Genomic DNA, 22,455 nt, shown 5'->3' with positions numbered 1-22,455 from the left:
TTCTTTTGGGGTATATTATTCACTTAAATACTTTCTATTAATCATGTGTTACTTTCATAATAATGAAAAATTGGTAAGGTTATTTCTGTTAGGAAAAAAAGTATAGTTGAGAATTTTATTTTAACCTGAGGAGGAAAAATACCTCAGATGTATTTCTCTCCACGCTTGACTATTTCCTCTGTTGGAGGCTGGAAACAATTCTGATTAAGAATTGTTAAAACCATCTACTAAAGAATGTGGCTATTTGTAAAATAACAGGAAGTACTGAGCATTTCTGGATGAATATAACCTTGATTAAATGCATTAAATAAAAAGTGTGTTTACATTCCTGACTCTCCTCTTCCCCACTTCACCCCACCAAAATCCCCCAAAGGCTGAGAGAAGTATGAGCAGCAGACCACGGAGACAGGAGAGTGGCCAGGGCCATGTGGAAGTTTCACCAGAAGACGTGGAGAGCAGATGTTACTTACCCTGGCTTTTGGAGAAGATTTTGGCATATCTCCTTCTAGGTCTTTTGTTAAAAGGATGGGTAGAGAGTTCTTACAACTGGCCTCCTAAGAAAGAAATATAAAAAAAATTAGAGGATAAAGAATGCTTACCCAGAAATTATGAGGTAGTCAAACGTAATATTTAAGGGAGACAAGGCATTTCTAGATTGAGTTATTCATGTGGGCAGCTTGTGAGTTTGCAGTGAGATACCAGGATGTTTCCTTTCTTATGTGTCCCATAGGGCAGTGAAGTGAGATAAGAGGATGACTGAGGTGTGGAACAAACAGGACCTATACATTCAGAAGATCACTAAAAAATCATATCTGCACTGCTGTGTCACTTTATCACATAAACACCTGCTACAGACAGCTCAGCTCTTCTTTTGAAAGATGAAGAACTCATTTTCCAAGATATTAATTGCCCACGTTCTGGCTCTTTACAGTCTTTATCTTAAAGAAATACTTTCAGAAAATTGAGCAAACCACTACTGAATAGTGATAGTGAATCATACCAATGCCCTAACTGAGGAAAAATGTCTGAGTACTTATTTCCAAAATTATTACATTTCTAAGTCCTTGGTGTAAACCAAAATAATATTTACAAAACTAATGGCAGAAATCACAAGGAGGCAGCTTAGATGGAGATACTATTCTTTATTACTATATGATAAATAAATTATAATAATCTTATTTGTGGTGGTTTTCTACTAATGTAGGTTCTCATTTTTGAATCACCATTAACTTGGATAAGTTTCCCAAGATGATTTTATTCTATTTTCAAATTAAGGGATAGAAAAATACAAGGAGTATTGCAGACAGTCAAGCTAAGGAGAAAGTGAGATTTTTTTCACTTGCTCCGTAACCTTCACCCCTGCATTCCATATCTTCCCCCATGACTAAAATCCAGTAATGTAAATCATAGAATTGTTTGGGTTAATAATTATAAGTTTAAATAAAATTTTAGTCTATCTACTTAATGATATGACTAAAATTTGCTGGCATTATGATCACTTATTTCTAAAGGGAATAATATATAATTAGTATAAAATATCCCTAAAGAAAACAACAATCCTACTTGCTACTGATAAATATTGAATCATCTGAAGTGTCAGGCACTGTGCTAAATTCTCAGCATTCATGATGCCATCTTCCCCTGTCCGCCAGTCCTGCAAGGTAAGGAAGCCCCTGTCATCATCCCCCTTTTAAGGATAGCACAATGAAGGCTACAAAGTTAAGTAAACTTGCTCTTTGTCACAAAGGACTCAAAGATGGTTCTGTATAACTTTGAGTCCTTATTACCCTTATATACTGCTTTTCATCTCTGTTGTACTTAACATGAAACCACTAAATTGTGGAGCTACATCATTTTAAAGTCAAAGAGTTTTCTTCAAAGTCAATTAGACTACCCCCTAATTTTAGAGATGAGGGCCTGGATCCTGAAGTGATACGCCCAGGATCACATAAAGGGAGGCAGCGAGGAGCCCTGTGCCTGGACCACAGGGCTGTGCACCGCACCTGTTCTCGGGTTTGTGCTGGGGAACATTCCCAGACTCGTGGGGATCAGGAGCCTCTTCTCAGCCAGGGGTGCTGGCACTACTCTCAGCTGCCTGTGGCCTCACGTACAGTCTTATGTAAGGGCCCAAGGGCACATTTTTGAGATCTCCAAATAAGTGTACATTCTGGTCCTACCATTTCCCACCAGTGACAACACCTGCCGGTGGTAAGTCGCTTACTGGAAATAGTGAATGAACCCATTCCCACTTCTGACTCACTGTGAGAAGGATAAACTAGACCCAGCATGACATTTCAGAGAGCCAAGTGATTAACTGCATAATCTGTTGTGTAATTTTGACTACGGTTGGATAAAACAATTATGTGTAATCCTCATACCCCTCTTTTAAACTATTGATATGTAAATGTTACAATGTAAAGAGAAGAAACAAGGCTGACTATTAAAGAACTTAGTAAGAGAGGCTAGCCTTTTTTTTACAACAGTCTGAGTGTTTACAAATGTCTCTAATTCTCTCTTCCTTAGACATAAACTAGAAATGATAGTATTTATTAATCTTGTTTTCCTTCTCTGTCCCTGTGAAATAATGAGCAGAAGGCTAACTTCCTATAAGACTCCGAAAGCATTTTCTCTAAGCTTTTATTTGAAAACATCACTCGTAAGTTTATTTTTTATTTTATGATTTTACATTCACATAACAAAGGTAAAGTGAAGTCTGGGAGATAGAGCACTAAATTGGCTTCCTGCTCTGGTTCTCTAACCAGCTACAGGAATTTTAAGCCCTTGGACTTCCCTTAGTTCAAAGATCTATAAAACAAAGGAATTGGATTAGATAACTCCCAAATTTTAAGATTTTACAATTGTTCCAGGAAGAAGCAATGTTTCTTGGTAAAAAAATCAAACCACTAGCTGTTCAGAATTGTACTCACAATTGCCCCCAGAATGCCACTAAACAATGGGCCCCATCCATGCAGTGAGCAGCCGATCAAGGGGCTCCAGATCTGTGGGGCACAGGGGACATCTTCCCTAGAGGTCAGTGTTGCTTTCTCATATTTTTGGAGAAAAGTTAAATAACAGCTTAAGTAAATAACAGGTAATAATTTAATGCATTTAAAAAATATATCATAGTGTGAAATATTTTAAAATGTTTAAGAAAGTGTACCTTTGAAAATATATGCATGTACATTCATACTTGTAGGTATTTGTCTAAGAACTGAAAACTATGTCCACATAAAAACTAGAACATGAATGCTCAGAGTAGCATTATTTACAATAGCCTAAAAGTGACCATCATTCAAATACCATTAACTGATGCATGGATAAACAAAATATGGCATAGCCACACAATTGAACATTATTGTCATAAAAAGAAATGAAGTACTGATACATGGATTAACCTTGAAAACATTTTGCTAAGTAAAAGAAGTCAGATATAGAAGTACATGGATTAACCTTGAAAACATTTTGCTAAGTAAAAGAAGTCAGATATAGAAGGACATGGATTAACCTTGAAAACATTTTGCTAAGTAAAAGAAGTCAGATATAGAAGGACACATATTATGACCACTTATATACCATGTGTAGAACAGGCAGATATGTGGTGACAGAATTCAGATTAGTGGTTCTGAGGGACCAGGAGGAAGAAAAACTACTAATGGGTCGGGTCTATGTGAGGTTTCTTTTTGGGGTAATAAAAATGTTCTGGAATTAGGTAATGGTGATGGTTGCACAACTCTGTGAGTGTACTAAAACCCAGTGAGTGGCACATTTTAAAAGGGTGAATTTTATGATATGTGAATTATAGCAAAACTTTTCACAAAGCCATTTAACGCAAGTCCCCACACTTCCAGGGCAAAAGGAAAAGACCTTTGGGTCTGTGTTCAGACTTTAACTTTAAAAGTACTTCTTTGCAAAGGTTTGAAGGGGGTGTTTTGTATTTCTAAGTGTTAAACTGTACGTGAACACAAAAATTCATTCAATAAATATTAACTGAATCCTATTATGGGCAGCATTCCAGTGCTGGGAACTGGAGAATGGATTGACAAATTGGACACGAACCTCTCCTATAGGGGATATTTACATTTATTTTAAACAAATGGCCTACTGAACTGACTGCTCACCCTAATGACTTTTGTGTAAGAACCACTTGCTTAAACAGCTGTGTCACAGAATCATAAAAACACCACTTAAAAATACAATAGGAAAGGAAAAATACCTTGTTTATCACGACTTTGCTGGCCTCACTATTCAACGATTCATGACACTGTGAAACAGAAAAGCACTCACTGTTCCTCAGCCTGGCATGCCACCCCACAGCCTTCCCAGGCTGGCTCCCTGTTCATTCTACTGGGGAGGACTCCCTTCCCAGGACTCTGCTAATCCCCACTGCTCTCCATCCTCTACCCTTCCTGTCTCCTTATCGCTTCTAAGTATCTGACATCAAGTTACACTTACTGGTTTTAATTCTTTAGTGTCCAACTCATGCTAATCTGCGAGAAGACTTGGTCAGTCTAGTCCATGAATATATCCACAGAGCCTAAAAGATTTAGCATATAGCAGGAGCTTAATTGTTGACTAATGAGTAAATGGAATGAATGGATCAAGTCCCTTTTCTAACCGTCCACAAGTCCCTCTGCATCCCTCCTGCCTATTGCCTTTATTTATTTGTTTGTTTATTTATTTATTTATTTATTTTTATTTTTTATGTGGTGCTGAGGATCGAAACCTGTGCCTCACACATGCTAGGGCGAGCACTCTACCACTGAGCCACAACCCCAGCGCCACTCCTGCTTTTAATTCACTTCTCAAAGTGCTTACATTTAAGGATCTTGCTTTCCTTTTTAACACCCTTCATTTCCTTCAGCCTCTAATCCTTGCTTCCTCTCACAGAAGTACAATCCTTGATGAATCCAGCTATACACCTTCTCTGTGCTATGAATGGAGCACCTGAAAGTAGCTGGGGAAAAATACTACAGAATTGACTGGCTTCATATTACATTGATGACCATAAACCTCGGATGAGTCCTTTCTCATGCCCAGCAATCCTGCTATACTTCTTCAGTGACTTGACTTTCCAGTCTCCCAGATGGTGTTTTACATCCTGCCTCTCGCCTTTTCTCCAATGCCTTTCCTTCCATTTTCACATCATACTTCTTTGGGAAAATAGAAACATGGGAGTAGAGACTATCATTGCCTTGCCAGTCAATTTACAAACCTACCTGCAATCATGACATCCTCTCTTCTTTTCCTCCTGTCACAGTGAGACAAGAATTTGACCCTATCAGAGAGAAATTCCCTCCAAATGTACCCTGAATCTCTTCCTTTTACTTTTCCAAGGACTTTGCTCTTTCACTGATTCCCTTTCACTCCCTCTCCTCTAGATCATTAATCACGGCACTCTGTGGAAATCTATCCCATTGTTCATTTCTTTGATTGGTTTTGAAAAACTTCCTTAATCTTATATCTCCTGCTAGCTCTCATTTGAACTTTGCTTCCCTTCGCAGTTATCTTCACTCACTCTTCAGCTTCATCTTCAATTCATTCTTCAACTCTCCCAAATCTGAACGTTTTTGCTAGTTCCTTTTAGCTATACACAATGTTAGGTACATTCTAACATAATTATACAAGCATGGGATACAGTTGGTTCTAAGTCAATCCTCCTTACATCCCCTTTCTCTTCCCTCCTGTTCAAATCTGATTTTTTGTGTCATTATTCCACTGACAGCCTAAGCAGTCACAACTAGTCATCTTATTTTGGTTCTTAATAACATTTGAATCGGGAGACTCCTTGATCCTAAATTATTTTCTTCTATTAGCTTCCATGAGTCACTGGAAGGAGGATGTAAGGGCTAATTTCAGGTGTCAACTTGATTAGACTAAGGGATACAAAGATAGCTGGCAAAGCACCATTCCTGGCTATGTCTGTGAGGGTGTTTCTGAAAGGGATTGGCGTTTCAACCAGTGGACTGAGTAAGGAAGATCCAAGGTCACCCCATGTGAGCTGGCACCATCCAATTGGCTGAGCACCTGGATAGAACAAGAGGGCTGAGCAAAGCTAAACTGAGACTCTCTCTCCTGGAGCTGGGTTAATAGTCTTCGGCCACTGGGCATCAGAATTTCAAGTGCTCCAACACTGGCTCTCCAGGACTTATACTTGAGGCCTCTTTGTTTTTCAGGCCTTGGGACTTACACAAGGTTCTACTACCAACTTCTCGTGTTCTCTAGCTTTTACTCTTCGTCTCTGTAATTATGTGAGCCAGTCCCCTCTCATAATATCTGTACTTTCTCTCTCTCCTATGGGTTCTGTCTCTCCAGAGAACTCTACTGGAGGGGGAAAACATTTTCCTGCCTCACTGACCAACTCTGTATAGTATTCTGGTGTGTTGCTTCTCCTTTATACAGTAAACTTACTTGTTTATTGACTTATTTTCTGGATCCTCTACTCAAGAAGTCTACAAATAATTAGTTTTCTTTACTCACTGCTGTGACTACAATGCCATAAAAAAGTACTTGCTTCTATAGGAGCTCAATAAATCTGTGTGGAGTAAATGAATGAATGAAGCTGGCGTGACTCCAGAGTTGACGCAGAGACATTTTCTAACCCCAAATGACATAATAATATTATTCACTTTTGTGGTTTTAAAATATAACCAATATGCTAGTGACTCCCAAATTTATATCTCTGTCCTTGATGTTTTCCCTTAAATGTCTATGTGGCAACTCTGTAAGTTGTCTGGTAAGTACTTAAACTTAGTACTATGTCCAAACCTGATCTTATGAATTATCACCAAAAACATTGTCAGTCTGTGTCTTCCCCAGATTAGACAAATAGCACCAAGTTGCCCAAGCCAATGTCTTAGGAATCTACCTTGATTCCTCCCTTCCTACACCTCCTATATTCAACACACCCTCAAGTCCAGTGAGCACTACCTCCAAAATAAATTTAATCCATCCACTTCCATCACCCCAGTGATAACCATTATTGCTCGCCTAAATGGCTTCAAACATTTTGCCTTCTATAAGCTTTGTACATGTACACAGGGTGGTGTCACCTCTCTGCCTTAAACATTCCAATGTCTTGGCATGCTTTGAATAATATCCAAACTCTTTACCATGACCTACCGAGCCTATTTCTCTATCCTCAGGTCACATGGCCCCCCTCCCACACTAGATAGATCTGTCACAATGGCATTCTTTTCTTTTCAAAAACTCCAAGCTTTCCCCTGCACAATGGTATCTTCTAGCCTCCACAATGGTAAGAAATAAATGTCTTTATAAATTACCCAATTTGTGGTATTCTTTTATAGCAGCACAAACAGACTAAGACAGTACTACTTGGCACACAACCAGGGTCAAATAAATGTGACTGGCAGATTATATACCATTCTTTTAATGGGGGGAGGGTAGACTGAACTCAGTGGCACTCAACCATTGAGTCACATCCCCAGTCCTAGTTTGTATTTTATTTAGAGACAGGGTCTCACAGAGTTGCTTACCACCTTGATTTTGCTGAACTCATGATCCTTCTGCCTCAACCTCTTAAGCTGCTGGGACTTTAAGAGTCTCTTCTACAATTCATCTATGTCTACAGATGAATCTCAATTTAACTGAGTAAAACAGTAATTGTTATCTTAAATCTGAAAAGAAATACAATATGTCTTTACACAAATAAAGGGAATGTATTTAATTAAAAGAGCACTTTCTACATCTTCACTCTGTATGCTTTTGGGAAGAAGTCTGTAATTCTCTGGATTGTGCTAGTGAAGTTGAAATGGAAGGGTTAAGAAGATATATAATTTTGAACTCAATACATTTATTTTTATAAACTGCAACTCTAATATCCACAGGCATAACCTCCATTGTCTTTAAGTGTATTAGAAATTTTCTACCTAAACTAGGAACCAGTCAATTCCACTTAAAGAAAATGGAAATGAGAATGGAATGTAAGACGGTGGTCAGGCTATATCAGAGACTTATTGTCAAGCATTATTAAGCATTAGAGTTTGGACTCTCATTCTTAATATTATAATCCAATACACTTTTCTCTTCCTTTTGCTTCTATATCACCTCCTCAGAGAGGCTGCATCTAACATCCTCATCAGAAAAGACTTCCCTCCAAACTAGACGGTAGAAAAGAAAAAGAAGGTGGCAGGGACCTCATGAAAATCAGAGGGAGATCAGGAGTATAGAGGAAAGAGACCAGAGGGAGGGAAAGGGAAACACTGGGGAACAATACCTGCCAAATTACATTGTTTTATTGTGTGTGTATATAAATATGTAACAACAGATGCCACCATTGTATGTAACTATAATGCACCAATAAAACTATGGAAACTCCCTGCTTCACTCTTTCTGTTAAGGATTCTTTTAGCTATTCTGGGTTTCTTATTCTTCCAGATGAATTTCATGATTGCATGATTGCTTGCTCTATTTTTGTAAGGTACGTCATTGGGATTTTAATTGGAATTGCATTGAATCTGTATAGCACTTTTGGTAGTATGGCCATTTTGACAATATTAGTTCTGCCTATCCAAGAACATGGGAGATCTTTCCATCTTCTAAGGTTTTCTTTAATTTCTTTCTTTAGTGTTCTGTAGTTCTCATTGTAGAGGTCTTTCACCTCTTTTGTGAGATTGATTCCCAAGTATTTTATTTTTTTCGAGGCTATTGTGAATGGGGTAGTTTTCCTAACTTCTCTTTCTGAAGATTCATCACTTATGTATAAAAATGCATTGGATTTGTGAGCATTGATCTTATATCCTGCTACTTTACTGAATTCACTTATGAGTTCTAAAAGTTTTCTGGTGAAATTTCCCGGTTCCTCTAAATATATACTCATGTCATCAGCAAATAGGGATAGTTTGAGTTCTTCTTTTCCTATTCGTATCCCTTTAATTTCCATGGTCTGTCTAATTGCTCTGATTAGAGTTTCGAGGACAATGTTGAATAGAAGTGGTAAAAGAGGTCATCCCTGCCTTGTTCCAGTTTTTAGGGGGAACGCTTTCAGTTTTTCACCATTTAGAATGATATTGGCCACGGGCTTAGCATAGATGGCCTTTACAATGTTGAGGAATGTTCCCACTATTCCTATTTTTTCTAGTGTTTTGAGCATGAAGGGATGCTGTATTTTATCGAATGCTTTTTCTGCATCTATTGAAATAATCATGTGATTCTTGGCTTTAAGTCTGTTGATATGGTGAATTACATTTATTGATTTCCAAATGTTGAACCAACCTTGCATCCCTGGGATAAAACCCACTTGATCATGGTGCACTATCTTTTTAATATATTTTTGTATGCTACAAAGCAACAGTAACAAAAACAGCATGGTATTGGCACCAAAATAGACAGGTAGATCAATGGTACAGAATAGAGGACATGGACACAAACCCAAATAAATACAATTTTCTCATACTAGACAAAGGTGCCAAAAATATGCAATGGAGAAAAGATAGCCTCTTCAACAAATGGTGCTGGGAAAACAGGAAATCCACATGCAACAGAATGAAATTAAACCCCTATGTCTCACCCTGCACAAAAATCAACCAAAATGGATCAAGGACCTTGGAATCAGACCAGAGACCCTTCATCTTATAGCAGAAAAAGTAGGTCCAAATCTTCAACATGTTGGCTTAGGACCAGCCTTCCTTAACAGGTCTCCCATTGCACAAGAAATAAAAGCAAGAATCAATAACTGGGACAGATTCAAACTAAATAGCTTTCTCTCAGCAAAGGAAACTATCAGCAATGCGAAGAGAGAACTTACAGAGTTGGAGAAAATCTTTGCCACTCATACTTCAGATAGAGCACTAATTTCCAGAATATATAAAGAACTCAAAAAACTCTACACCAAGAATACAAATAACCCAATGAACAAATGGGCTAAGGAAATTAACAGACACTTCACAGAAGAAGATCTACAAGCAATCAATAGATATATGAAAAAATGTTCAACATCTCTACTAATAAGAGAAATGCAAATCAAAACTACCCTAAGATTCCATCTCACCCCAATTAGAATGGCAATTATCAAGAATACAAGCAACAATAGGTGTTGGAGAGGATGTGGGGAAAAAGGTACACTCATACATTGCTAGTGGGGCTGCAAATTAGTGCGGCCACTCTGGAAAGCAGTATGGAGATTCCTTAGAAAACTTGGAACGGAACCACCATTTGACCCAGCTATCCCACTCCTCGGCCTCTACCCAAAGGATTTAAAATCAGCATACTACAGAGATACAGCCACATCAATGTTCATTGCTGCTCAATTCACAATAGCCAGATTGTGGAACCAACCTAGATGCGCCTCAATTGATGAATGGATAAAGAAACTGTGGTATATATATAGCATGGAATATTACTCAGCCATAAAGAATAATAAAATTATGGCATTTGCAGGCAAATGGATGCAGTTGGAGAATATCATGCTAAGTGAGATAAGCCAATCTCAAAAAAACAAAGGAAGAATGATCTCACTGATAAGTGGTTGATGACACATATAGGAAGTGGGAAGGGGGCAGGAATGGAGGAAGGAGGGACTGTATAGGATAAGAGGGGTGGGAGGGGTGGGTGGGAAGAAAAAAATAACAGAATGAATCGAAACCTATTACCCTAGGTAAATGTATGATTACACAAATGGTATGCCTCTACTTCACGTAGAAACAGAGAAACAAGATGTATCCTATTTGTTTACAATACAAATGAATTAAAAAAAAGAAACTATGGAAAAAGGAAAAAAAAAAAAAGACTTCTGTGCATTACTCCCTTACCTACTTCTTTTAGCCCTGTCACAGTACTTACTGATTAAGAAAAATTGAGGTGTCCATGTGTTGCTCCAGTGATTTTATCTCTATTCCTAACTTCTGAGCTCTTCTTTGATTATCTAGTACACTCTGCATTCTTGCTTGCCAGTCTTTTTTTTTTAAACAATTTTATTTGTTCTTTCAATTTTCTGCAATGAGATTATGTTTCTATTACAATCTCCCTTTATTTTTTTTAAATAATTTTTTTATTTAGCTTTTAATTTTTTTACAGACTGCCTTTTGGTTCATTGTACACAAATGCTTGCCAGTCTTGACCAGGGGAGACTCTATGTCTCATTCATCTGTACAGGGCTGAGTAGTGACCTACTGTCATAGGCCTTCTAGTGAGTACCTGAGTCCAGTTCTTTGCATCTGCTCTTCTCTCTGCTTGGATGCCCTCATTCCAGACATGCTCCGTCATGTCATTTAGCTCTCTACTCAATGACTACCTTTGAGACCCCTGCCTTCATTTCTCTCTGTAGTGTCTCTAAGCCAGGTTCTTTCTCCCCCTACCACACATCATATAGCATTAATGTCAATTCCCAATCATGGTTTAATTAATTTTCACAAAATCTATCCTTAAATATATATAGGAATATATATTATGTGTCATATATAGTAATAGCATATATATATATAGTAATTTCCTTATTGTCCATGTTCTCCTACCACAAGATAAACTCCATGAGAGCAGGGATTATTGTTTGTATTCATGCTATTTTCCCAGCTCATAGAACATTGCTTGGCTACAGAGCAGTATTCAACAAAAGGTGCCTGTTGAATACTGGAATAGACTATGATTCAAAAGCAATCTATTCTGACCCTTCTCACCTCCTCAGTTTATTCTACACATGGATATCAAATCAATTTTTCTAGTTTATGATTCAATTCAAGTGGGTCATATCCCCAGCCCTTTTAAAATTTTATTTAGAGACAGAACTCACTAAGTTGCTTAGGGCCTCCCTAAATTGCTGAGGTTGGCTTTGAACTTGCTATCCTCCTGCCTCAGCCTCCTGAGTCACTGGGATTCCAGACGTGAACCACACACCCAGCTCCTGAAAACTTTTAATTAATTCTGCTACCAGATGAAATTTGAATTCTTATTCCTGCCACCCCAAGTCCTTTATTCCAGGAGTACAACAGAACATTGTTGCTTGAACTACCTACTTATGTGCTTGTCCCATAATCCATTGTGGACCTTAGATGCTTAACGGCCTCTTCAATCTCTTTTGTCTCTATATAGTACCAAGGTGGACAACTAATGCTTTTGCATGTACAGCATCCATTCTCCCTTCTTTGAAAGAAGATTAAATTTTATCAAACCACTCTGGGATATAGTGTTTTAATCAAATATATCTCTAATCAATAGTTGGGCATGTCTCCCAAGAACTTCCAAGTATCCATCAGATACTCACCCACTATAATTTCTATTAGAAATATGAACAATTGCAAACTGAGAATAGCTGAAGCCAACTTGTGCAATGGCAGTTCCTTGAAGAGACTCCTCCTCTCCTAACTTGCTAGCCTGAGTCCTGCAGTTACCCTGGGACATCATTTGGACTTCTAGTTGGTCAGCTTTGCCTTCTATTCCCTGAACTATCCTATGTTCTTCTGCAAGATTCCTTTACTTTTTCTATGCTTTCTGATTTTAGCCAGAGGGTTTTTTTTTTTCCAACCAAAATGCTTTACATTACACAAATATTTATGTAGTCTTTTAAAGTATGGACACTCAATAGAAAATTGTGGATTTGAATTCTAGAGTAATGATGATGATCATTTAAAAATTAAAGACACTGGCTATCACTTATATAGAAGTTACAATGTGCATGACTATCTTCTAAGTGCTCACCACATATTCATTCATTTCATCCTCACACTAACCTGTGCATTATATGCTTTTACTATGCTAATTCATATGTAGGGAAACTGAGGTAAACTGAGAAAATGTAAGCACCTTGTCCAAAGTCATACACTTAATAAGTGGCAGTGCTGGCATTTGAAGCCAGGCTACCTCCAGAGCTCTGCTCCTACCCACACACAGGTACACTGATCTTTCTCTACAAGAATCCTTCCTGTTTAATGAGATCAGGAAATGTTGCCAGGTAGGCAACCCCAAAAGTAAACTAAAGAAGCTTACTAAAGTAAATCACAAATAATACTCACAATACTTAAACATTTTATTTTAAAACTATTAAATGTCCATTTGCTCCCTAATCTTTTGATGTGAGCACTTATTTGGGAAGAATCAGTAGTCTGGAATTCCACACTTTCCTTGTATAAACCACAGTCATAATGTATCACCTATAAGAAGTCAAAATATAAAGCTTTTAATCATTATTAAGCCTACCAAAGTATTTGCTTATGCTTTTGTATGCATCAAACCATTTCTTTGTGTTCTCCCTTTAGGTGCCAGGAGGTTTTGGTCTCCCTTCCAGTTTGCTTGGAAGCATATTTTGGTAGGTGACAAACAGGAGCAGCGGGAATGTGAAGTTAGGAGATAACTACATAAACCGGCCCACTGTGCCGAACCCCACATGCTTCCCTTTATAAAGCAATTTACCTTCAGCCCTGCCTGGCTCAGGTCAATAGGATAAGCTACATTCCTCAGCAAACAACCTGTCATCTGCAGGAGAAATGCAGACCTGAAATGCTGATAAGAAGAACACAGGTTACCCTGAAGGTGGGTATGTTTTGACAGACTCAATCCCAGAACTCAGGGAGATAAGAATAATTCTTCCTAACCACATAATCTGTAGGAACAAATTCCAGTGAGAACTGGTCAGCATGGGCCAAAAGTGGTCCAGAGTTGCCTTGGATTTTTACCATATGCAGTGGGGACTTAAAAGTCTGATGCAAGTCAGTCAAATATCAAGAGGTGGACCTAGTGGGACTCCCTAGAAACTTCTCTGGTACCCCCAATAAAACTGGAGGGCAGACATCAATGTTTACAGCAGTTCAATTCATAAGAGTTAAATAAACTATGGAACCAACCTAGGTGCCCTTCAACTGATGAATGGATAAAGAAATTGTGGTATATATACACAATGGAATATTACTCAACCTTAAAGAAGAATGAAATTATGGCATTTGTTGGTAAATGGATAGAACTGGAGAATATTATACTAAGTGAAATAAGCCAATCCCATAAAAACAAAAACCGAATGTTTCCTCTGATATGCAGATGCTAATTCACAATGGGGTGGGGGAACAGAGGTACTCTGGACTAGACGGAGGAAAGTGAAGGGAGAGGAGGAGGTATGGGAGTAGGAATGATAGTAGAATGAATCAGACATTATTACCCTATGAGCATATATGATTACATAACCTATGAAACTCTACATCATGTATAACAAGAAGAATGAGAAGTTATAATCCATTTATGTATGATGTGTCAAAATGCATTCCATTGTCATTCTACAAATAAAAAATAGAAAAAAAATTTGGAGGGCAGGAGGGGCACAGCATCCCTTTCCTTTCTGAGAGGATCCACTCTCTCCTTTGGGAGTGTCCCTGTTTCCCATTCCTCCTAATGAGCTCATGCCTGCTCCTCTGAGTGACATGTCCGGTGTCTTTTTGGCATGATCACAAGAACTGGTAACAGAGGACATCCACAGCTGCCTTGGCTCTGTGGCAGATCTCTGCTCTGTAGCAGTGTGACTGAGTCTGCTCAGGGAAATGGGCAAAGTGTTAGTAAGCCATTTCTAAGACTGGCCATAACAATATTCCACACTTTCTCATCTTCTTCTTTTTCTGGTGAGGCAACTTTGGAGGGTGGCGGGTATAAGATGAAGGAGGCCTGCTCAACTCACTGGACTGCAATGTGAGTGAAAAATAAATTCTGACTTTGTGATGCCACCAAGATTTCAAAGTCTGTTACAGAAACTTGCATTAATTACCATGATGAAATTTTCCTAGAAATAGCTATTTTATGAATAGCAGCTTTCACACTGCCTTTGTTTAGTTAAATTATTTGAGTATCATTAAAAACAGTAACTGGCATAAACAGATTTGGAAACAAATACAAGTGACTCTTGGTTAGCACGGAGTAAAACTGGGGATGAGTAGGAATAGCCTATCAGTCACAAATATTCAGAGTTGACATGGTCAGTAGTCATACTGGCTTAAAAGGTGTCTCGGTCCATTTTCTGCTGCTATAACAAAATATTACAGACTGGGTAATTTATAAACAACAGAAGTTTATTTGTCTCATGGTTTTGGAAGCTCAGAAGTCCAAGAGCATGGTGCCAAAAGGTGGTGAGGGTCCTCATCCTGCATAGTAGTAAGACAGGAGGGCAAGTGAGCACAAGTCAGACAAAGAGAGACAGGAAAACAGGCTGAACATCATCCTTTTATCAGGAACTCACTCCTTCCACAACACACTCCTGAGATAAAGGTGAAAGGGTAAGGGTGCCTGTCATGAAGGCAGAGAGCTCATGACATTCACCTCTCACAGGTCCCTCCTTCTAACACTATCATGATGGTAATTATATTTCAACATGAGTTTATTCAAATGATAGCAAAAGGGAATGCACAGATATGATTAATTGGCAAAATAGGTAGGTGAAAGTCTATGAAACAAATTTTTATTGTCTGTTAGAAATGTGAATAATTATTAATGCCCAGCATAGTTACTCTTACTCTAAATTTCACGAGGGGACTTTGAGTTTATATTCATTTGGATAAATATGGTACAATTTAATGGATATATAAAGAACTAGAGTAAGGGTTTCCGAAAAAGAGAAGAATGTATAGACTGGTCCACATCATTGAGGGAAACGCTGGTGCAAGTAAATAGGAGATGTTGCCTTTAGCCTTGAAGAACTTATAATGCAAAAAAGAGAAGAAAACATCTCAGAGGCAGAATGTGAGACTGGTTTTAACCGAAGGAAAAAGGAAGCACCATAGTACACAAAAGAGATGGGGACAACTGTGCCTGAAGATGAGGGGGCTTCATGTGAGGAGAATTTGAGATGTCTTAGTCGAACCTACACCAATCCAACCATACCAGACCTTGCCACAAGACTGAGCATGAGCAGTTATTTAGGTGGTTCATGAGATGAACGGGGGTGATAATAGACGGAAGGAGGGAATCAATGAGGGGTGTCATTATTAAGATCCTACAGAGTTCTAAAGCTTAACACTTTAGAAAAAGCTTTGGAAAATGTAAAAACACACTCCAGAATTGTTCCAGTGAAGGAGTAGAGAAGCTGGGAACGTGTATCCCACACTCCTCAGTCACTGGAGCAATGTGCAATTCTAGGTGGTTCTGACCAAAGTATAACTTCCATCCCTAAGAGATCAAGTAAAGAAAATATCAGAAATTGAATAGCAAATAAATGTAATCTTTGAAAATCTGTAAATATTTGCTTACCTTTTTACTGAGTGTCTTCTATTTGCCAAATACACACAGTTTAAGTATTAAAAGTAGGCAACTTCTGAGATGTCAGGTCAAGGGTATGAAGCATACTAGTGTTTTCATAGGCAAAAGCAATTTAATCTGTCATTATCAAATATTCCTCAAAATAGGAAAGAAGAAAAAACATTTCCAACACTGGGGATTGAATCTAAAAGGTACACTACTCCTGAGCTCCCATCGCCAGACCTTTTTATTTTAAATTTTGTAACAGGGACTTGCTAAGTTACACAGGCTGGCCTCAAACTTGCAATCCTACGGCCTTGGCCTCCTCAATCACTGGGATTATAGGCATGTGTTACTGCACCAGACAGAAAGAAGGAATGTAACACATTTAATCTATTAATGTAATTGCAGGGCAGACATGACATTCTAGTGTTGATCTGTAGTCATTCCATAAAACAAAATGTCTGGGGAGAAGAAATTAAGAGCAGTCTGAATTGTACATATGTAACTATAATCTAAAAATTGGAGCCATAAAGTACTCCATCCTAAGCAATAACTTTGAATTCTTATTTTATTACTAAATGCTTTATACTTCTAGATAGTCTAGTTGCTTTCCACTACTAGAAAGTGCCTAGTATGCCTTATGTGAGTCATATAAGTCAATAACATTCTATCACAGTATTTTTATCTTTGCTTTTCCTAAACATCATTAAATAATTTTTAACCTTCAAACTTAGAACCTATCTAAGACATGCAACTCACTATCCAAAGATGAATTTGACTTTAAGAAATAAGCAAATGAATTCTAATTTAGTGCTATCTATGAAATCAGGTTCTCAAGACAATACAGATTTTGGTGGGTACAAATTAGTAATTTTTACTATGTAAATTTGTCTACATAAATAGATAATGCAAACAAATTTAAAATAAGCAAACAACAAGATTCAAAACATTTTTAACTTCCTATTATTATTATTACCGTCTTATTCAGAAGTTTGGAGTAGTCTTAAAAGGTCTACAGAAGAGATTAGGCATAGTGAAGCATACTGAACTAGTCAAAAGAACTGAGTTCAAGAACTTCCCTTATGCTAACTTGCTACAATTCATAGTTACTGAATGATAAATGTATAAATGCTCATGGCACTGATGGTCCCATTTAAAAACAGAAGATCTAGGTTATTTCCTTACTTGGCCTCTAATCAGTACTTTTTGAGTTCAAAATTCACCTTTATCATTTCCTACTATGCGAGGTTAACAATTTACACCTTAGGTTTCCTCACTTGCAAAGTGGGATTAAAAGTGGGACCCTTATGTATCCCATTTGTTTACAATAAAAAAAAAAAAGTGGGACCCTTCCTTTGTAGGGTTACCATGAGAAATAAATGAGATAGTCTGTGCAGAAGAACTGGGCACCATGTCTGGCATAGAGTCCCCTTTCCCTTTCGTCTCTTTATAGATTCCTCTACTGATGTTGTTGGTTGTAGACTGTAAGTTCCCCTAGGAACAGGAATATATTTCATCTATTTTCTAAGGCTCCCCAGCATTCAGTGTTGTGCTTTGCATTGAGTAGTTTTGTATTAAATAAGAAAAAAGTGAACAGATATTTGTTGAAGTTAATAGTACTTAAGCTATTATCCTAAATGAAAATGGGGACACATGATGTTTTTGAGCATGATAAAGATATGGCAAAGGCTTAGGAAGTTTATATGTGATATATCAGTATATTCGGTAAATAACTTTGGCTCTACATAAATAAGATCAAACTTTGTAATCAAACTTGCCATATATTAATAAATGAGCACTTCCTTCAAACTAATGATAGAATACCATTTTCATTTTTCTTCTGCTCAGAGCATTTTTAAATGACTGTTTTGAGAGTTGCCTTATGAGTCACATAAAAAATCAGCATAATTATTTTATAGCCAGATTTCAATTTTAAACCCCAAAGTTAATATTTAATTACCACTCCCAAGGTTAGTGATCTGCTGTGGCTCAAAATGACTGTTGCTTATTTCCCATAATCAAATAAAGTAGTCAAGTACAAAGATTTTCCAGTCCAACAGCATACAAAAATATGGCAGATGAATGACACGTTCTGAAGACAACTTGAAAATTCCCAAAGATAAAATAAGCAATAACAAAACTATCTAATAAAGACAATCTCACAAGATGTTTATTTGGGATAGGGTTATACTCATCTAGATATTTCTAGATAGACATTTAGCAACATGTTACATTGTGTTATGATATGTACATATATATGAGACTTTATATGAATTCTATTAAATTTACCCATGTATGATTTACCCACAAAGTGAACTTGGCAGACCAGGTTCACATCCTTCCTGTCTGCCGATGTGATGTATCTGCCATCCTGCTGGGGTAAATTCAGGGTCTACAAGGACAGATCAGTGATAATTCGGTCTTCCTTCCCTTAAACAACTCTTTTCCCATGATTGTCTCTTCTCCTTCACTTTAGTCAATCAGCTCTTGAACATAGCCTAAACCTTTCCAACACTCCAGAAAGCTCTACCTCCATAATCACTAGTGCAAACTGCCAACTCTCTGTTCCCAGTCCTGTTTTTTTAGGGCCTTGCTCATCTTCTCCCACCCCAAATGCTCTTTATCCTAACTGGAGTGGGTCTCCAGTACCTCCCTTCATGTTGCTCTTGCATGTCCCAACTTACCCTCAGTTCTTCTCACCTTGTTCACTAACTCTGCTCTGGTGTAAGCACCACCATTCTTACCTGGACTATTATGATAAACTCACAAGGGGGTCTCCTACTTCTGTCTGTCTCTCCCAACAGCCCTGCAGTCAGAGTAACATCGTATATGAGTCAGATCATGGCACCCTTCTACTCAGTTCAGTCTAATGGCTTCACTCAGAGTCAAAGTCCTTACTATGATCTGTCAGAGTCCTTGTCAAATCTGTGATTTCCTTTTACTTTCCCCTTTGCTCATAGTGGCCTCTCAACTCTGCTCATCAAACAGACTGGGCATACTTCCATCTCAAGGCCTTTGTACTACTCTCTTACCAGAATGCTCTTCTCTCAATCTTCATCACTTGCTCTTTCACTTCCTTTAAGTCTCTGCTCAAATCCCTGCTGTCGATGAAGCACTTTGACCTTACTATTTAAATAAGCTAATGCCACTCCCTTACCTCACTAGTACTACATTGTCCTTCTCCACTATTTTTCTCCAAAGGCCATGTCATCACCTGACATACTGCATATTTCATTTTTAAAAATATCAGTTGTTTATTGTGTCCACATTAGACTATAAGTCTGGCAAAACAGAGATATTATTTATTCTTCATTGCTATACTCCCTAGAACAAAGCTTTGCTCATAGGGGGCACCCAATAGTTATTTGGATTTGATGAATTCAACTTAGAATTCATGGTCAATTATTTCAAGCATACTTTAGATAATGAATCTTGTGCCTATAAACATCTAGGTGATTAAGTTAATTCTTGAGTGGATAAGGGGGAAAAGCATCACTTGTCTGTATTTACATCATCCTCTAAAGAGAAAATCTAGAATTATTCATAGCAGAGAAATTAAATCATGGCTATTAGATGCTGACTTGAAAGAGATGCTTCTCCTAACTCAGTTATTCAGAAACACAACTTTGACCTTCCAATTTTATGAAATAAAAACATTCCTACTTACATTTATTCCTTGAAACCTACAAAACTCAAAAAATAATGAGAAATTTCCATCTTAAGTGAAACAAGAAATGACCATAGCTATCGACCACTGACTATGAAATCCATTTGCCAAATTCATGAAAATACAGACCAAAAAGCCAAAAGTTAATGCATACATTGTCAGACCTTCAGCAGATCACAGATTTCTCCAAATGTCACAGTGTTAAGAGGTCTATCCAAAATTGCTAGTGTTGCAGCAACTGTATCTACTGCAAATGGAGAAAGTACTACAGAGCCTGAAAAAAACTTGTATGCACTGAATCTCACTTCCAAAGAATGGCAGGGAAGTTGAAGTTGTGGGAGGTGTGATGGAGATAAACCTCTTTTCTTGTGCTTGCCCTGGTCTCCTGGTGGAGGAACACTATCTTTTAGAAGAGGAGGATGAATGCACTAAGGAAGCCATGATGAGTTTTGCAGCTACTGATTGGAGACTGGAAGAGATATTAGGCTTGACAGCCTAATGCTTGTACCAAAGGTTAAGTAAAAAAACAAAAACAAAAACAAAACAAAAACCTAAAATGCAGCTTCAATTAAATTCAACCTGTTCTTTATGCTTTTTATTCTTCTTCCATTTCTTTAGGTTTTAATTCCATAAACTCTATTGTAGTTTCTTGTTTGTTTTGCTTTTCCATTGTGATAAGAACAATTAACATGAGTCTTACCCTTTAAAATTTTTAAGAGACCAATACAGTATTGTGAAGTATAGGCACAATATTTTAGAACAGATCTCTAGAACTCCTTCAACTTGCAAGACTGAAACTTTCTAGTTATTGAATAGCAACTCCTCTTCCTCTTCTCCCAAGTTTCTGACAATCACTGTTTTATTCTCTGCTTCTATCAGTTTATTTTAGATGCCTACTGTAAGAGAACTCACACAGTTTGTCTGGTGACTAGCTTATTTCACTTAGCACAATGTCTTCAAGGCTCATCCATGTTGCAGCACATGGTAGGATTTCCTTTTCTTTAAATATTCCATTGAAAGTATATACCATATTTTCTTCCTTTCTTCCATCTATGGGCATTTAGGTTGTTTTCACATCTTGGCTGTTATGAATAATATCTACAATGAACATGGGAATGCAAATACCTCATTGAGATCCTGATATCAATTTTTTTGGATACACAGCTGAAGGTGGGATTTCTGAATCATAGAGTAGTTCTATTTTTAATTTTGAGGACCTCCATACTGTTTTCCATAGTAGCTGTACCATTTTGCATTTCCAGAAACAGTATACAACAATTCCTTTTTCTCCACATCTTCACCAACACTTGCTGTCTTTTGTCTCTTTGTGAACAGTCACCCTAGAAGGTGTTAGCAGATATCTCATGGTTTTGATTTGCATCTCACTGATGATTAGTACTCCATACTAGCTAAGCTCTCTTATCTAGCTCTCTCCCATGATTTCCTGCAGTTTACACAGAAATACGTGGTCACCACTAAATAAAGACTGCAGTCTTTAAGCCCATCCTTCAGCTCTAGTTTTCCCATATCCATACCACTTCCTGTGCTCAGTGACTTGAAATCCTTGTCATTTTTCACAGAGCCACTTGAATACCCTATCCTTCCTCAAAGCTTCCACTTAAAGGAGTTGTCTTTATTTCTTAACACTTATCTTTCGTAGTTCCATAGCACATGACATTTCTTTTAAATAGCAGCAGTATCATCTGGCCTGTGTTACCTTATGTATAGGCAGAATGAAAGGCAGCCGAGGAACACATACATTGAATCCAGAAAACCTGACTTCAAATGCTCATCTAACCACTTAATATTTGAATGGGGACAAGTTATTTAGCCTCTGAAATTCTCTGTATTCTTCCCTATAAGATGCAATTACTAATAACTTGTTGGATTATCTAAAGAATTAAAGATTTCAGAAAAATCAAAGACCAAAATTGATTTTTTTCTAAGAACAAAGAATTATGATTCATTTTCTAAAGAGCATATCAAGATAGACACATTTAATACTAAAATCATATCATACTGTTCATTGAGGGTGCAGATTCTTGCTTTTCCAAAGAGGATACTTAATTTAATCATGTCAAGAAAAGCAGAATATGGAACTAGTAACAAGAAATGTCTAGAAGCAGTACCCCTTCTGTCATGAGTCATAATCTGTGGCAAGTTAATTTTTCTGCTTTGACTTCATTCCTTATATAATCAAGCTCTTTTGCTTTTATGGGAAAGAGAAGTAAGGTAATAGCAGAGGTCATGAGACTGATTATTTCTTTATTTTAAAGCTAAAGATATTTCATTGCTTCATTTAGTGATAACAGAAAATGGTAAATTACTGATAGTTTTCCTATTTTTCAGATAAGCAAACCAAGATTGAAGGACAGATTAAGTAGGCTTCCCAGAGTTACATAAATAAGAAGCTCTAATCATTCTGCCTGATTTCAGAATGCTGTGATCTAAGTTTATAGTACATCTTTATTAATACATGAAGTTATCACTAATCAAATTGTTTCAAAGTAAGCCAATACCTTCATTAGCTACTTGCTAAAGAGAAAAATTAATACCTTTCATTTCTATAATATTTAACTATCTTTGAAAGCACTTCTACAAGCATTAATGGTTTGAATCCCACAGCA

At 37.4% G+C, this 22,455-nt stretch overlaps 1 protein-coding gene across 9 annotated transcripts in view; it reads right to left on the bottom strand.

Moving 5' to 3' along the window:
• The window catches only part of Fam13a (family with sequence similarity 13 member A), a 344,751-nt gene that overhangs the window by 149,630 nt on the left and 172,666 nt on the right, over nt 1–22,455 (bottom strand). For all 9 annotated transcript variants that reach the window (XM_047567594.1, XM_047567596.1, XM_047567597.1 and 6 more), the window contains one exon: nt 471–554. In XM_047567594.1, the coding sequence (XP_047423550.1) occupies nt 471–554 (84 nt within the window). The remainder of the gene's footprint in view (nt 1–470; nt 555–22,455) is intronic.

The sequence above is a fragment of the Sciurus carolinensis genome, chromosome 10, assembly GCF_902686445.1.
Source record: "Sciurus carolinensis chromosome 10, mSciCar1.2, whole genome shotgun sequence".
NCBI lineage: Eukaryota > Metazoa > Chordata > Mammalia > Rodentia > Sciuridae > Sciurus > Sciurus carolinensis.
The sequence above is the reverse complement of the archived record's forward strand: the minus strand, read 5'-3'. Positions and strand labels throughout refer to the sequence as shown.